Below are 16,054 nucleotides of genomic sequence, written 5' to 3' on the forward strand. Positions count from 1 at the left end.
GGATTGTTAATCCTAAATCACTCACAGCCACCCCAGTGCCATCCCTTTGCAGGGCTGGGAATGGAAAGGACCCCTGAGACACCCTGTCCCACTCACCTAAGACAGACATCCTCTTGCGATCGCTGTTGAAGTCCAGCATGGCCAGCACTTTGTACACCCTCTTCTTCCCCAGCTCACTGATGGTGATGGTGTCTTGTGTTCGGGCCAGAAAGACATACCCCAGGTTCCTGGCTGCCAGCACCAATGCTTCTTCATCTGGTGAAGCTGCCTGGTAAACCAGCTGGTCTGCAGAAGAGTTGGGATTAGACAAGGAGGCTCCCAGCCAAGCAGCTCTTGGACATCTGAAACACCCTGTTCTTGCCCAACACCAGTATTATCTATGGACACCCTAAAGTCCAGGCCACCACCCTTGGGAACCTCAGTCCTTCTTGTCTCATCTCTTCTGCTCATGGCCCCAGGAAAGACAACTCTTGTAGATGCCACAGAACATGACCCCGGTTTCCCGGTTCATCAATGCAGCAGGCACTGTGACCAGTTAGTCCCAGCATGACCAGAAGAGCACGGTGAGCTGCTGCCGGCCTGCATCATCCCAGACAGGGATGGATCCCGGTCCCAACCTTTACAACAAACCCAAATGTGCAGGGGCTCTCACACGCCCTGCTCCCCACGCTGCAGAGCTTTCCTAAGTGATGGAGGAAGCCTCCATGGCCTCAGTGCCTTGGACCGGCTTGACCCCACTCCGAGCACATCATCCACCGCAGCCAACCCACCGCCCTTCTCCTCCACCATGACGGTGTGGCAGAGGGCCAGGAGCCTCAGGAACTCCCTCAGCACTGGGTCCTTGTCCCGCTGGGCGGCTTCCAGCAGTGTCACATCGCAGAAGTCCGACTTCTTCTGCACATTCTGGGTCCAGGTCACCCCCGAGCCCTGCAAGAAGCACAGGGAGGCTGCAGGCACCCAGGAGAGACTGACTGCACTGGGGATGCTGCTGGTTGCAATACAACAGCTCTGTGCTGGTGTGGTTCAATCCAGATCAGAGTTCGTAAGTCGAGCTCTGCATTGCCGAGTATAGAAAGGTTGGTAATGAAAAGCAAATTGAAAACCAGACCTGCACTGGTTTATAACCCCAGTTCCCCTGTCCTTAACTGGCAGCTGAGGACCAACAAACTCACCAGCCCAAGGGAACACGTGCCACGGTCTTACAACGTGGGACCCTGTTGTAAGCAAGCTTGGGCTGGAACGGCTGGGCCTGCTGCTAGTGTGAGCAATGGCCACAAGGATGCTCAGGAGCATCTCTGTGATAAAGGGAGATTGTAGGAGCTGGGTCCGTTTAGTCCAAAGAGCAGGCAGAGAGGGGGTCCCCTCATTGCAGGATGGTGCCAGGCTCTTCTCAGTGGTGCCCAGGACGAGGAGCAATGGCCAGAAACTAAAGCACACCAAGTTCCACCTCAGCGTGAGGAAGAACTTCCCACTGAGGGTGGCAGAGCCCTGGCACAGGCTGCCCACGGGGGCTGTGGAGTCTCCCTCTTTGGAGACATCCCAAACCCACCATGGGCACGTTCCTCTGGGTGGCCCTGCTTGCACTGGGTGATGTCCAGAGGCCCCTTCCAACACTGATGATGCTGGGATTCTGTCATCACATCTCCCAGCCTGGACCAGAGCTTCGGGCATCAATGGGAGCCCGGGAGGTTGTGGCTGGAGGCCCGGGGCTGCACGTGGGGATGTTCCCAGGCAGATTCTGTGCTATGGCTTTGACCCCAGCAAGGAGCCTCATCTGGCCCCATGTTCCATGAGAGGGGGGAGTTACGCACCCGTGGATGTTTGTCCTCGTGGCCCGTGCCCGTACCTGCCAAAATGAAAAGAATTTAACTAACAGAGCTCACAGGAGCACCACTTAGGGGGGTTATGTGTGTGCCTTTGAGCAGGTTCTCAACAGGGGACCTCTCCTTTTGCTGCTCAAGAGACTGGCCAGAAGGGACCAGTTCTCAGCCTGGTCACAAGCCAGGCTCTCACAGGATGGGCAGGTTTCACTTATTTGGCTCTTGGACTGTTCAGACACATTTTCAATGTTAAAAACTCAGCTCTAGCTGAGCAATTATATGCGTTAACTGTGATGAAACGACATGAGGGGGATGATAACGCCTTTGCCTCCTCCATGGGTCACCAGAAAGCCTCAAAGTGCCCAAATTTGGAAACCAAGCTGCTTTCCACCAGAAAAACGCTGCAAAGAAAAGCAAAACCTCCTTTTTCTCTCCATGACCTTCATAGAAAAGAAAAATCCCATGGGCTTCACTGGCCCACGGCTCTTCTGCTTCCTCTGTCCTGGGCAGCGGCAGCCGATTATTCCAGGTGGGATCCACCTTACCCACACCATGCGTTTGCCATGGAGCTGCCGCTGGGCTCCTAACCCCAGGCTCCCTTTTTTCATCAGGGAAAACCTCGCTGATCTCAGCTGAGTTTGGGGCATCTCCTGACCCCATGCACTGTGTGGCCATAGGCATGGTGGCCCCTGCAAATCCCCAGTAACGTGCGTGATGGGAACAAGCCAAACCCCTACAGCATCTTCTGTCTACGTGCTGGAGCACCAGGATCAATCCACGTGCCTCAAGCTCCCCAGCAAGGCAGGAAGAGTGGGAAGAGCCAATCCAAGCTTTACCTAACTCGTGAGTCCCTACAAAGGTTACCGTAGACGGCCCCATTGACACAGCATTTCTTGAAGCTCATCATGTTTTGCGTCAAGGTGCCCGTCTTGTCCGAGAAGATGTATTCGATCTGGCCAAGCTGATCATTGAGGCTGGTGCTTCTGGCTTGTGCTGGGATGTCCTTGGCAGCGTAATACATTTCCAGATCCCAGTTGATAAAGCAGCTGTTCACCAGGTAGATGAATTCAAACCTAGGGAGTCAGGGAGAAGAAAGCTTACGCTGGGGAAGGAGATCTCATTGCTCGCATCCCAGGGGCACTTGAGAATCTGACATGGGGAAGAAAAGGCAGAGGGGAACTCCCCACCTGGATCCTATTGCTCTGAGCTTCGGGGAGGAAAGAGGTTTTTCCTTGTTTGTGGCCTGGCTTCCAGAAGGCTCCGCATGCCAGACTGAGAGCCCACTGGGGCCCAGGCAACTGGGGTCCCCTCTGGAAATCTGGCCTTTGATGACAAAATGCTTACTGGAGATTCAGCAAAGGGCCAGGCAGTTTGGAAACTGCTTCTTCCAGCACAGATTGTGATCATGGCCAGCTGTGGCCTTCTCTTCCCCACCCTGCTGCTGCTCAGCGTGAAAACACCGGCATCAAGTCTCATCCTCAGCCTGCCCCCCGTTTCCAGCATCAGTACGTGCCTTTGCATCTCTTTTCTGGCTTTCCCCTGAGAAGATCTCAAAGCTCATCATCAGTGTTTGTAAGATGCCCCCCGCTCCCATCCTTACCCTCTTACAGCTAAAGGAACACGTGGGAATGACTTCTTCAAGGTCACTGATGGGTCTTTTGTGCAGCCCCATTTTGTGGCTATAAACCCAAGTGCCAGATGATGGCCAAGGACAGGGAGCGGGGTCCTGATCTCTGACCACTTCCAAGCTCTGTTGCTCTTACATTATATACATGGACATGGGTATGATGATGCTCAGGAGGATTGTGAAGCCCCAGAAGTTGAAGAAGGCTTGCTGGGCGGGTGTTGTGTGCTTGTAGAAAGCAGAGAGGTAGCTGTGCTTCTCCTGGAACATCTTGGCCCAGAACCCAGAGGCGATGGCGAGGCACAGCGACATGACCAAGAGCACCACGAAGATCTGAGACGAGAAGCCAGGGTGAGAATGCACCATCGCACAGAGCCCATCAGACCCCTTCCTAGCACCAAACATTGCCTCTTCCAGACTGTCTCATTTAGCTGTGAGCCTGTGCAAAGGTGTCCTTGCGCCTGAAGCTGGTTCTCAGACCTCATCCTGGGCTGAGATGAGGGATCCCAGCACGTATTTCAGTTGGCACATACATAACACACTCACAAAGCAAACCCCTGCTTTCCCACCTTCCTTATTGCCTCAGACACCATCTCCCTGGACACGGGGTGTTCCTGCTGCAGTACCAGCAAGCAGAGGAATGCTAGCGGCCAGTCTGAGGGGTGATGATGGCCAACTACCAGGAGCAGGAGTAAGAGCCCTCCAGTTACAACCACGCTGCCTTGCTTCCCGTGGAGGAAAGGTTTCTCCTTTCCCTTCCTCCATCTGCTCTGTGAAGGTCCCTTGGCTCAAGCCACCTCCTTGGACCTGCACTGTTATGGATCATTCAAGCAGGCCTGGAGGGGCTGGAGATCCTGAATACTCCAGCTCCCTCATCCAAGGGGCTGCTCTACAGCTGAGGACTCGGAGCTGCCAACACAACCACGTGCAGACAGCCCCGGATCCAGCAGCTGCCAATTCCTGGGAGCATCACTTGGTGTGTGCCCATAACATATTAAACCCAAGGTATCTTCAGCAAAAGACTGCAAACTTAAGAAAATCAGTGTCACCCAAGCAAGCATCCTCTCATGAGAAGACTCTAGAGGCTGGCAGACCAGGAGGTGTTTGCACCACTCACTATGATCACCAACCGGTCCATCATGCGGTCCAGCTTGGTTTTCTTCCGCTTGATCTTTCCACAGTTCCTCATAATTTTGGAATCGAATCCTGAATGAGAAACATTTTAGAAGTAAATCCACAAGGCCCCAGCCCCCAGAGGGTTGCCTTGCAGCAAAGTGCTTCTGGTTTCCTCCATAACAACATCTCCCTGCCTCTGAAGGCTTCAGAGGACCACATCCCTCAATCAGAGGTTAATCGAACCATGGCTGCACACTTGGAGGAGTGCTGCTTGCACCAAACCTTGTCCCTTTCCTCCCACAGCTGTTCATGGAATCCCAGCCTGGTTTGGGTTGAAGGGACCTTAAAGCTCCTCCAGCTCCAACCCCTGCCATGGGCAGGGACCCCTTCCACTGGAGCAGCTTGCTCCAAGCCTCTGTGTCCAACCTGCCCTTGAACACTGCCAGGGATGGGGCAGCCACAGCTTCTCTGGGCACCCTGGGACAGCGCCTCAGCACCCTCACAGGGAAGAGCTTCTGCCTAAGAGCTCATCTCAGTCTCCCCTCTGGCAGGTTCAAGCCATTCCCCTTGGCCTGTCCCTACAGACCCTTGTCCCAAGCCCCTCTCCAGGTTCCCTGCAGCCCCTTCAGGCACTGGAGCTGCTCTCAGGTCTCCCCTTCAGGAGCCTTCTCTTCTCCAGGCTGCCCCAGCCCAGCTCTCTCAGCCTGGCTCCAGAGCAGAGCTGCTCCAGCCCTCGCAGCATCTCCATGGCCTCCTCTGGACTCACTCCAGCATCTCCCCGTGTCCAAGCTCTCAGATGCGCTGAGCCCCAAAGCGCAGGAGGCCACCAAGGTGGGTGGATGCAGGACACGATGCGCTCACCTGCGTAGATAACCAAGCCGTAGCAGAGGTCGGTGTTGCGCAGCCTGCAGCCTCGCAGCAAGATCCTCTCGCTGTCAAGGGGGTAGGTCTGTCCCCTCCAGGCCAGCGTGCCCGTGAAGCTGTGCATGCGGCTGTTGGGCTCCTCACAGGTCACTCTCCCTGGGGCAGAGGGCAGGATTCGGGTAATGGCTTTGAGGGAAGGGGAAGGACCTTCCTGTCCCCTCGCCCCCCACTCCTGCCCCCTCCAAAGAGGGGTGCTGGGGAGATTCAGGGATGGTCGGGGCCTCTCCAGATGCAGTTGGGAAAGGGATGGCTCAAATCCAAGCTAAGCTGGAGGAGGGTGCTCGGTTCACTGGGCTATAAAACCAGAGGAGGTACAAACACAGCTCCATCCCCAGAGCCTCTGGGAGGGGAATGTGCATCCTGTGGAGGACCAAAGGGGAAAACACCCGGGGTCAGAGCGGTTTGGGAGCCAAGCACTTGATTCCCATAGGAAAATCAAGATGCAGGGCAGGGGGAAGGAGCACAACCCCGATGTGCCTTTTTGCTGGGGAAGGTCCTCCATGCAAGGAGGAGAGAGTGCAGCCTCACGTTGGACTGATGGCCCTTGTGCCTAAGGGGACAGGGACTTCCTGAGGCTGAACCCGTCCCATCCCGGTGGGAATGCCGCAGCCTTGCCCGGGTAGGAGACTCACCATCAAAGGCAGCCATGCTCTCTTCCCTCACCAGCTCCTGGTGAGTGACCAGAAGGGCTTGTCTGAACTTCAGGTTTGTCTCCCTGTGAACAAGAGCCAGGGCGGGAAGACTCTACCAGCACTGTGGGGTGACGGAGCTCTTAATTCTGCTGTCGGGCCCATGGGACACAGCCAACCATTAATGACCAGGTGGTTACATGAGTGATGCCAATGAAGAGCAAGACGGGGACCAGGCATGGAGCACTCACACGGGGAGCCCTGGCCACATCCAATGGTTGCTACTGAACTTGCAGTGTGCCCGACCTCTCCCTCCCAACGCTGGGGTGTCCCCAGGACCGGAGCCATTGCCTCCGTGGCTCCATCCCTCTTCCCCCATGGCAACAGCAGCGCCGTGCCCCTCTCCTCACCCATCGATGTCGGTGGTCTCCACGTAGCACAGGCTGCTGGGCTCCGAGCTGCACAGCAGGAGCATGTCGGCCTTGAAGAGCAAACAAGGGAAGAGAGAGCACTTGGCTGAGCCCCTCCTGACCACGCATCCCCAGCCGTGGGGCAGAGGCAGCTCCGGGGGGGCAGCACGCACCGGGACCAAGCTCTCCTTCCGCAGGCGGACGATGTCCCCAACGCGGATGTCGCGCCACTTGCGCCAGCGGAAGCTGCAGGAGGATGAGAGGGGAAGGGGTTTTTATCCCTGCGGAGCAGCGGGGATGGAGGCTGCGGCTCCTTCTGCCCTCTGGACCGGTCCTGCATGAACGGGTGCCGGTTCCTCTGCCGCGGTGGTGGCCTCGCGTCTGCACAGCCACAGGATGGCTGAGCACTGAGGAGAGCGCAGGACCCGTTTGTCACGTCCATATCCCATGTCCCTGTGGGTGGCAGGGACCTTCAGCCCCCTGTCCACGGATGGGCAGTGTTGGTCCTTCCCTGGACCACTGTTCGGCTATGATACTGCTCCATGAGATACGAAGACCTGCGGAAACTTCTGTGGCCAAGGCACCCTCCTCCCAGCATATCACAGCAAATCAGGGCTTCGTTAGACCTGCTGTCAGCCACTGGAACGGGATCACCCATCCCTACAGGGCAGCTGCAGGATGGGAGGTGATGGGAGTTTGCAGAGTCAGGGGCCATGGCACCAAAACCTTTCTCCGCTGCTATGCTCAAGGAGGCTCAGCACTTCAGGGGATCCATTGCTCCACCCAGACCTGGAAAACCCAGCTCCAGCTCCCCCAGGGCCCTCACCTCTTCCCACACAGGATCTCACACGGCCTGCTGTTGATGTTTCTGTCGCTTTGGTGACGGCCCTGCCAGACAAAACCATGCCAGCTGAAAACATAGAATCATCGAATAGGATCATAGAATGGCTTGGGTTGGAAAGGACCTGAAGATCATCAAGTTCCAACCCCCCTGCCGTGGGCAGGGACACCTCACACTAAACCAGGTCACCCAAGGCTCTGTCCAACCTGGTCTTGAACACTGCCAGGGATGGAGCATTCACAACCTCCCTGGGCAACCCATTCCAGTGCCTCACCACCCTTACAGGAAAGAATTTCCTCCTTAGATCCAATCTAAACTTCCCCTGTTTCAGTTTTAACCCATCACCCCTTGTCCTGTCACTGCAGTCCCTAATGAAGAGTCCATCCCCAGCATCCCTATAGGCCCCCTTCAGATCCTGGAAGGCTGCTCTGAGGTCTCCGCGCAGCCTTCTCTTCTCCAGGCTGAACAGCCCCAAACTGCTCAGCCTAGAGACACAGACATGGGGCAAGGACATGCTGCAGCCTGCTTTCTGAAGCAACCAGAAGATGTATGCTGGTGAATGTAGAGGCTAAAATCCCTCGAGGTATTTCTGGTGACCACCCTGGGAATATAACCATTGGTTAAGATATAAAGATGAGGGGGGTTGGTGTTTAGACCCCAAGGAAAGCAAACTGGCCAGTTCCCATCCTTCCTAAAGGAAAACACAAAGCGTCCTGGACATGGGAGACTTGATGGTTCCTCAGGAACAACAAATGACAGCAACTTCCAAGCTTTTCAGTTCACCCACAGCAAGAGGGCCCTTTCTGCTGCCCAGCTCCCCCAGGACCTGCCCCCAGCTCGAACAGCCTTTTGCTCCATCCCGTACTCACGATGTCGTCGATCAGGTCTCGCACACCCCGGATGACGAGAAGGCAGCTCAGGGGGAAGAGCAGAGGATACCAGGGCAGCGTGGAGATCGCGGGGAAGGCCTAGAGGAGGAGAACTTTACACTTTCATCCCACTTTGGAGTGCTTGAGGTGACTCCCCCCCCTCATTCCCAGCTCCTCTCCCCGGCCAGCGCCTAAGGAACCCATCTAAGAAGACTCAAATCCAGGTGTCTGCCCGCAGAGAACGGTCCTGTTGGCTTTCCACGTCCTTTTAAAGTGTGGAGTGTACGTGGGGCGTTTGGAGGGCAGGATTTCTATTTAGGGATGGTTTCTCTTACATCCACATCCGATCAGTTTAATGTAACCAAGCTTAAGGGAGGTTAGACCCCTCTGAGCTCAGGACAAGGAGCACCGCTGACAAGCAGCATCCTTGGCACCATCTCAGACCAACCACCAGGCATCCTTCCTTTTCTAGGCAGCCCTGCACACGCTTGGTGCCCAGCTCACCTGTAAGAAGATGACGAAGACAAAGTAGATGTTGGCCATTCGGTGGAACTGCTCGTAGAGGTTCAGGGGCAGGAAGGTGAAGATGTTGTACTTGGCTGTCTTAATGGCATTGCCCTGCAGAAGAAAGGCCCCAGTGGGCGTTCAGCCACGGAGAACCACAGAATCATCAACCGGGCTGGGAAGGACCTTTAAGATCATCAAGTTCCCCCGCACTGCCACGTCCCCTAAACCAGCTCACTACAGGAAATCAAGGACGTTCTGGTGCTTTCAGGACTTTTCACGGGGTAAGAGATGCCTTCAAAAATCCAAAGCCATGAGGGGAAACAAGGAGATTTATAGAGGAAAGGGCTGTATAAAATCCAGACAAAACCATTTCCTTCACCTCCAGCTGGGGGGCCATTATTTAGCTGGGAAAAAGGAAAATCTGCTTTTGTTATATTAAATCTTAAAAAAAACAACACAGTCTTTCTTGTTATTGGACCATCAGACTAAAAGGCCTCCCTCACTGCGATTCTGCCCCTTTTCTGTCAGCTTCAGAGGGGATCTAGGGCAGGGATCCTCTTCATCCTCCAAACATGGGTTTGTGATGGACTTGCAATGGTTGGGCTTGATGATCTTGAAGGTCTTTTCCAACCTGGTTGACTCTGAGTCTCCGATGCACTGAGGACTGTGTGTGTGAGTCCCCAGCACCCGGAGCCGAGGCTGACTCACCGCGTACTTCTGCTTGCTCAGACAGAAGGCAAACCTCTTCTTGAATTGCCTGTGGTAGCTCCGGTCGTTGGCCCTCACCTCCCAAGTGAAAGCTGGAAAAGCAAGTGGATATTCAGCACGTCCCATGGGAGCCAGTGATGGTGCCACTGGGCTTACGGTGACCCGACACTGGTTGGATGGGCTTTCCATAGAGCACCTACAGCTTGAGAGCTGCTGGAGGTGCAAACGGGACAGAGCTGGAGCTTCGGAACGCGTGGACAGAGGGCTCAGGAGGCCAGAAGCTTCCAGAGATGGGGGACTGCTGCACACACGTCCCCTCCAAGCCTCAGGCTACCCGAGCTCAGGTGCTGGGGTCGTGGTACAAGCAGGCCAGGTGAAGCACAACCCCTCCAAGCAACAGGACTTCGCTGGTCCTCTCCTGATTGAATCTTTGCTATCCCAGTTCAGAGGCTGCCAAGGCACATCCCAGCCACTCGTGGTCCCTCCTTCCAGCCCATTCACCCTAAATCTACTTCTTCTAAAGACAGGTGAAACCCCACAACGCGCTCCCTGCTCACCGACCTGGCAGCTGCTTCTTTCCGTGCAGGCAGCCTGGCTCCTGCTCAGCCATGCTGGTGCCACTGCCAGGATCTAGGGACAAGGACAACCACAACACGAAGCAATGAGATCCCCCCCGGGATGCTCCTGCCCATGGCCAGGTACAGGTGTGCGGCCAAGCTGGAGGCAGAACCACCTACAACAAAGCTGTTGGGACTGAGCCTCAAGGCTGGGTTTAGCTGGACCCCAGGGATGGGTATGGGAGAGGTGAGGCTGTTCAGGGCCATTAACGCATTGGTGCCCGCAGGGCCCTGACCCATTGCTCAGAGCATCTTCAGACCTTCCTCCAGGCTGTTAATAGCAAAGCTGAGGCCAACAGTGGTGAGTGCCAAGAGATTTGCCTGGGCTCTCTGCTTCCAAACCATCAAATGGCATGATGGCTTTCATGGAAGGGTCCAAGCCTATCCTGAGTCTCATCGGGATGGAAGACTTTAGTTTTGTCTGTGGTCATCCTTTCAGAAGATCCCTCACGCTCAGGATCAGGCTTAAGTTGACTCTCCCCCACGTCCCTGCTGCGTTGGGCGTCTCTGAGCCCCATTGTACCCAGTAACAATCCCCATTACCCCACTTACCCCTTCCACAGACCGCACGTCAGCTGCACAGCACCCCTGCTGCAGGTGAGGCCAAACGAAACTACAGCTAATTGGAGAGAGGAGGATGCTGGTGGAGCTGGGTGCTGCGCCAAGAGCCCAGGGGCAAAGGGAAAGAGGGAGCTAAGACAAAGAATGATTCCAAGTTGGAGAAACTTCCACGGGGACATCCAAGAAGCCGCAGCTCCAGCAAACCTCTTGTCAAACCTCACTCATCGCCTCAATGACTGCAGGAACAGGCTGGAAGCGGGTGCCAGGGCCGGCAGCCAAACCCTTCCCTGGCCCCAACCCGGAGCTACCCAGGACCAGAAAGTGGCAGCAATGGCCACAGGCACAAGACATCCTCTGACCACTGCTCCACACCTCCTTTGGCCCCACAGTGATTCATTAACCCACGGATGCTCCTCCAGCTCAACACCAGGCACTCCTTTTGGCCTGGCAGGGAACATCCCGTCCCGTGGTCCCCGGGGGGGTCTGGCTGTGGACCAGCCCCTTGGGGCTGCTGGGTGCGGCAGGACCCAAAGTGGGGCTTTCTCACCCCTAAAAAGCAGAGCTTTGGGCTCCTGGAGGTTTGCATGGACTGAACCCGCTTTAAGCAGCAACGGGCGCCGGGCCCGCAGGGTTTGGGTTGGAGAAACACGTGGGGATTTGTGTCGCCCATGGAGCCGATCCGCTGGAGCGCTGGGATCCCAAAGCTCCAGACAAACGTGGGGCTGTTGCTCAGCTCCTGCTCAGGGCAGGGATTAATGTGAGAGCCCTTGGGTTCCCTGGGAGCCCCGGCGCAGGCTCTGCTGCTTTGAGCAGCTTTCTGCCCCTCCTGCTCCCACCCAGCCAAAGGAAAAGGGGGGGGACGGGTCCTACCCGGGGCTTGTGAGTGCTGCTGTTGTTTATGTGACTGCAGCATCCCTGTGGGACCTCAGCCGCTGCTACCCCAGAGACCCCCCCAAAGCCACCCCGAGACCCCCATAAGCCCAAGGATCCCCGAAGCCACCCCAGGGACCCCCACCAACCCCGGAGCCCCGCTCCCCCGCCAGCCCCCAGTTGCTGCAGTTCCAGCATCACCCCAGGCTCGGTCCCATCGCAGAGCCACCGGCCCACGGAAGGGCAACGGGTGGCGGGCGCAGCACCCGGCTCATGCCTCCTCCTGCCCTCGGCACGCAGGAAATGCCCCCGCGCTCGGGCCGGGTGGATCCCGGCTCGTTAAAGCCTCTCGGGGTGGTTTTCAGCCCCAGCTCCGAGCACATGCCCGGGCCATGAGTTTCCCTCCGCTCACCCCGTTTATTCCCCCTGCTTTGATGCGACTCCAGGTGGAAAAGCATCTCCCCATCCCGAACCGCTCCCATCCGTGCTTGGGTGGGGGAAGGATGCCCTGGGCTCCCCCGGGGTCCACAGGGAGAGATGCAGCTCGCAGGAGAGCCCCCACCGCACCCGCAGCGCCCTCGGGTCCAGCGGGCACCCATGGGTGCCCCAGAGCGTGAGGAGGAGGAGGATGGGAGCTGCTGCCCCACTGCCCCCCCCCCCCCCCCCGTACCTGCACCGATCCTGCCGCCGAGCTCCTGCTGCCGCCCGCCCTGCCCCACGCAGGGACCGCGGGGACGGCCCTCGCCACACCTCCGGCCGCGGGCTCTGCTCTGCTCTGCCCTCCCGCTGCCGGGGCTCCCCTCGCTGGCAGCGCTGAGCCTGCCCTCATTTATGGGCTGGCTCCGGAGCTGCCGCAGGAGCCGCTCCCGTGGGATGCACAAGAGGATGGGGCCGCGGCCGCGGGGTTCCCAGGGGAGAAGGCGCTGATCCCAAACGGGGCTGGGGGAGAGCGGGCACGAGCAGAGAGCAGGAGCTGGGCTGCGGGTGGGGGGTGACTTGGTTTCACTGCTGAGCACTGAGTCCCCCCACACCAGAGCCCTGGAGGCTGAGGAAGGTGGGAGGAAGAGGAGGCTGAACCACGCCGCCTCCGAGCAGCCCCTCGGGGACTGCGAACCCCGCTGGGGACAGAAACTGCTCTGTTGGTGGTGGCAGAGGAGGGACGAGAGCCAGCCCCGTGCCCCCCTGCTCTCCCATCCCACCCCGCACTCATCCCGCACAGCAGCCCCGCTGCAGTGGTCCTGCATCAGCCATCGGCAGATTAATTGCTCACGGCAATTAACCACAGAAACCTGGAGGCAATTACCCAAGTGCTGGCCCAGCTCTCCATAAAGCATCTCCTGAGCAGTTGGGAATAACTCGTTCTAGGTCCATACACAACACAGCAGCGCCGTGTTCCTGTATCCCCACATCCCCACTGGGAATACTGGCCAGCACTGGACCTGCAGCGGGATGGATTTGGGTTAACGTTATCCCAGCCCCTGTCTCCAAACACACGTGGAATTTCTCTCTTCCTGCTCCCTGAGCCCAGCACCTCCTTTCCCTGCAGATGGATTCCAAGCTGCCTTTGATGAAGACCACTTGCAGCCTGCACTTGGACAAACTGGAGTTTATCCATGAGACTGCCATGAATTTCCACCCCCTCAGCCCATCACCTGCCTTTCGTGCCTGCAATTCCCTGGCAGCTCCTGCAGGGTTGACACCTGGAGCAGCACCTGTGAGGAATTCCATCATTTCCAGCCCTCTCCTGCTGTGTCCCGCTGCTGCTCCCATCCTCTGCCCCACAGAGACCCAATGACGAGGGCAGCACCAGCACAAGGAAGGCACGGCCAAGCCCGGGGCTCCAAACCTCAGCGTTCCCCCCATGCTTTCGGAGCCACTTGCTGCTTCCATAGGAATGAAAAGGATTTCCACACCCTGCCCTGGTGTCCCCGCACAGGGACACGTGGCGGGTGGCACCCAGCACCGATGACACTGGTGGGGAATGGCCGAGGTCACCCTGGCAACTGCAGCCACTGAAGGTGACTTTTCACCCATCAATGCCCCCTGCAATCAGCTGAGCTCCCCCCGGCACAGTGCACTGAGCGCCAGGGCAGAGGATGCTCCTCCGGGCACCGCGGTGACCGTCCCAGTGTGTCCCTGCTCCGGGTGCCCCTGGTCCTTGCAAGGAAGGGTTAAACCTTTGAGCCCGGTGTTTTCGCTTTGCCCGTGGCCCAAGCGGCTCCAGGTGCCCCGTTCCACCCGGCTGAGCAGCCACAAAGCCCCGTTTGTTCAGGGAAAATAGTGATAATAACTTAGAAATGCTCCCTGCGGGACAGGGGCTGTTCCTCAGCATGGGAACAGCCCCATGTGCAGCCCTGGGGCTCCAGCCACCACCTCCTGGGCTCCCATTGATGCCCCAGCCTGGACCAGAGCTTGGGAGATGTGATCCCAGCATCATCAGTGTGGATGTGCCTCTGGACATCACCCAGTGCAAGCAGGGCCACCAGGGGAACGTGCCCATGGTGGGTTTGGGATGTCTCCAAAGAGGGAGACTCCACAGCCCCCGTGGGCAGCCTGTGCCAGGGCTCTGCCACCCTCAGTGGGAAGTTCTTCCTCATGCTGAGGTGGAACTTGGTGTGCTTTAGTTTCTGGCCATTGCTCCTCATCCTGGGCACCACTGAGAAGTCTGGCACCATTCTCCTGGCACCACCTTTGAGCTATTGATCTGCATTGATGAGATCCCCTCTCAGGCTGCTCTTCTCTGACCAACCAGGCCCAGCTCCCACAGTCTCTCCTCATCAGAGATGCTCCAGACCGCTGAGCATCCTCATGGCCTTCACTGGACGCTCTCCAGCATCTCCTTGCCTCTTGTCCTGAGGAGCCCAGCACTGGACACAGTGCTCCAGATGTGGCCTCACCAGGGCCAGTAGAGGAGGAATCACCTCCCTTGACTGCTGCCACACTGCTTCTGATGCACCCCAGGATACTGCCTCCCACCAGGCCCTGGACCAGAAGTGCCGATGGAGCAGTGAGTGATGCCCTTGGCACCCAGCACCTGCCTCCAACACCCAAAAACTTCCCCCACCTCCCAAACCTGCACAACCAGTCCCCTTCCTGCTCCGCACCCTCCTCCTCTGCTCCCGGCCACCCTGCAGCCACCTCAGACCAGGGCACAAGGGGACAGGGCTGGGCACTGGTGGTGATCGTTTCTTGCCCACCACACTGGCCGGTTCGCTGTGGCTGAAGGGTACAGGAGGACCTCAGTCACTGCAGTGATGGCAGCATCACCCACCTCATCCTGCTGCAAGTTCAGGGCTGGGACTGAGCCCCGCAGCCCCCCTGCACTGACAGGGCACTGCTGCCATGGCAGATGCCCCAGCTCCAGCACTTCCAGGGAAAACCAAGCACCTCAGACCTCCGGGATAGACACTGACCATGCACTCGTGCCTGCGGTCCCCCCAGCTGCCTGGGGCTGGGTGAGCGCTGCTCCCTCCTGCCTCAATCCATGACCCAGAGGAGATTCGGGGGCTCCTTTCCACCCTGCAGGCTCTGGAAAAGCAGGAAAGCAAAATGCTTTGGGCACCACGAGGAGTCCCCCGATGGCTGCGGCCACCTCAGGTGTCAGCCAGGAGGTGACTGCCATAGCTCAGCGCACCCAGCACCACAAGAGGCCCATAGAGAACATGGGTCAGCCGTGACTTTTATAGCATCCCAAGTAACCGCTGCCATCGCCAAGCCATCACCAGCACGTTAAATAAAACACATTGCCAGTGAGGTCATCTAATAGCCTCTTATTTCTTGATTTGAACTTTTTACCTTCACCTCTTCCTCTGTGCTGAATCAGCTCCTTCCCTTGGCACTCGAATTCCTGCCCCATTTGTGAGATTGATGCAGGCTCTCCCGCAGCAGCCGGGCACCGGGGTGGGTGCTGGTGCTCCTGGGATCCCAGCCCAGCTCTGGGCTGGAGGAACAAGGAGCCAGGACCTGCCCCGCTGCGGCCCAGGGCATCCTGTGGAGGGGGGAGAAAGGATTGTCCAGAGTGCGGGTCTGGCACGTGCGGCCCCAGGCTTTGCCTCCTCTTGCAGGCACAGAATCCCAGCCTGGTTTGGGCTGAAGGGACCTTAAAGCTCCTCCAGCTCCAACCCCTGCCACGGGCAGGGACCCCTTCCACTGGAGCAGCTTGCTCCAAGCCCCTGTGTCCAACCTGGCCTTGAGCACTGCCAGGGATGGGGCAGCCACAGCTTCTCTGGGCACCCTGTGCCAGCGCCTCAGCACCCTCCCAGGGAAGAGCTTCTGCCTAAGAGCTCATCTCAGTCTCCCCTCGGGCAGGTTCAAGCCATTCCCCTCGTCCTGTCAGCAAATTAAAAGGATGCTCCAGGGAAGCCTGCCCAGGTTCTCCTCACCTCTGGGGCGGCTCCAGCAGCCCTCCTCCCCGATGCAGGCACAGGCAGAGCAGACCCAAACTCAGGAGCATGCATTCAGTCAACACCCTTTTATTAAAAACAATTACAAAAAGTTACAGGTTACAACAGTTCTGTACAACCCCAAACCCTCTCACCAACCGCCAGCTCCTGGTTTT

The 16,054-nt window shown here is 57.7% G+C and overlaps 1 protein-coding gene across 1 annotated transcript in view; it reads right to left on the bottom strand.

Annotated features, from left to right (window-relative positions):
* The window catches only part of ATP8B3 (ATPase phospholipid transporting 8B3), a 36,953-nt gene extending 24,691 nt beyond the window's left edge, over nt 1–12,262 (bottom strand). The window contains exons 1-16 of the mRNA XM_061466755.1: nt 12,167–12,262; nt 10,010–10,078; nt 9,449–9,540; nt 8,738–8,851; nt 8,234–8,332; nt 7,350–7,411; nt 6,697–6,769; nt 6,524–6,594; nt 6,117–6,199; nt 5,422–5,580; nt 4,562–4,650; nt 3,584–3,777; nt 2,662–2,893; nt 1,770–1,826; nt 771–891; nt 97–285 (exon numbers count right to left, since the gene is read on the bottom strand). Coding sequence (XP_061322739.1) covers nt 97–285; nt 771–891; nt 1,770–1,826; nt 2,662–2,893; nt 3,584–3,777; nt 4,562–4,650; nt 5,422–5,580; nt 6,117–6,199; nt 6,524–6,594; nt 6,697–6,769; nt 7,350–7,411; nt 8,234–8,332; nt 8,738–8,851; nt 9,449–9,540; nt 10,010–10,058 — 1,684 coding nt within the window. The 5' untranslated portion in view covers nt 10,059–10,078; nt 12,167–12,262. The remainder of the gene's footprint in view (nt 1–96; nt 286–770; nt 892–1,769; nt 1,827–2,661; nt 2,894–3,583; nt 3,778–4,561; nt 4,651–5,421; nt 5,581–6,116; nt 6,200–6,523; nt 6,595–6,696; nt 6,770–7,349; nt 7,412–8,233; nt 8,333–8,737; nt 8,852–9,448; nt 9,541–10,009; nt 10,079–12,166) is intronic.
* Between the last annotated feature and the right edge of the window lie 3,792 nt (nt 12,263–16,054).

Source organism: Pezoporus flaviventris, unplaced genomic scaffold (assembly GCF_033815535.1).
Source record: "Pezoporus flaviventris isolate CSIRO_AGI_PZ_B2104156 unplaced genomic scaffold, CSIRO_AGI_Pfla_v1 ptg000043l, whole genome shotgun sequence".
NCBI classification, from domain to species: domain Eukaryota; kingdom Metazoa; phylum Chordata; class Aves; order Psittaciformes; family Psittacidae; genus Pezoporus; species Pezoporus flaviventris.